At 56.2% G+C, this 995-nt stretch overlaps 1 protein-coding gene across 1 annotated transcript in view; it reads right to left on the reverse strand.

Annotated features, from left to right (window-relative positions):
- LOC110027999 (ABC transporter C family member 4-like) overlaps nt 1–995 on the reverse strand; it is a 33943-nt gene that overhangs the window by 4125 nt on the left and 28823 nt on the right. The window contains exon 5 of the mRNA XM_020729682.1: nt 119–995. Within this exon, the coding sequence (XP_020585341.1) occupies nt 119–995 (877 nt within the window). The remainder of the gene's footprint in view (nt 1–118) is intronic.

A 995-nucleotide genomic window follows, 5' to 3' on the forward strand; every position in this document is an offset into this window, starting at 1 on the left:
GTTAAATCCTATTATTAAAGACACCGAACAGTTTCGTTGGATCAACACGAGTATTTAGAAGAATTCAAAAATTCGGATTCATAAATCCTAAATCCTACTTAGCAACAAAACAGTCAACCAAAGACAACGATTGATGTGCGGCGAAGAAGATGACAGAGCGGCTTTACCTTTCCCGAAATGCGTCGCATCTCCCCGAGGAGGGAGGAGAGGAGGGAGGACTTGCCGGATCCAACGGTACCAACGACGGCAGCAAGGGAGCCGCGGCGGATCCGAACGTTCACATTCTTTAGACCCGCAGCATCGGCTTCATCGACGTCGTCGTTCCAACAGAACACCCCATCGCAGACCTCCACCGCAGGTGCATCGTCGGCTTCACAGCCGGCCACCCGCTCTACTGCGGCATCCTGGAGCTCGCCGCTGGTCATGTAGGAATCCAGCCGCTCCAGCGAGATCACGGCCTGCGAAGCCGAGATCAGCGCCTGCGGAAAGTTGCGCATCGGTTCCTGCAGGATCTTGAATAAAGAGGTGGCTGTAAAGACAAGGCCGGCATCAAGGCGAACGCCGAAGGCGACGCAGGTGCCGAAGACCATCGAGGAGAATAGCACCGGCGCGCTCCAGAGGACCGCGATGTTTGCGGCGACAGAGTACAGGAAGCGGGAAAGCCAGCCTAACTCCTCGGACCGGAAGGTCTGTATCCGTTTGTTGAAATGCTCCTCCCAGGCCTGGAATTTGATGACGCGCATGTAGCTGAGCATTTCATTGGTAGATTTCATGCGCTTGTCGCGCATGCCCATGAGGGAGAATTGGTAGCGGTTGTTACGCTTTGTGCCGAAGACGACGAAGACCATCACGGCGGCGATGCCGGCAACGGCGGAGGTGACGGAGGGACCGAGGTAGGCGTAGAGAAGGGCGAGGGCGACGCCAACTTGTAAGGGCATTAGCCAGAGGTAGTGTATCTGGAGCATCATGTCGGAGAGCTGCTGGGCGTCGACGGC

The sequence above is a fragment of the Phalaenopsis equestris genome, unplaced genomic scaffold (assembly GCF_001263595.1).
Source record: "Phalaenopsis equestris unplaced genomic scaffold, ASM126359v1 Scaffold000479, whole genome shotgun sequence".
NCBI lineage: Eukaryota > Viridiplantae > Streptophyta > Magnoliopsida > Asparagales > Orchidaceae > Phalaenopsis > Phalaenopsis equestris.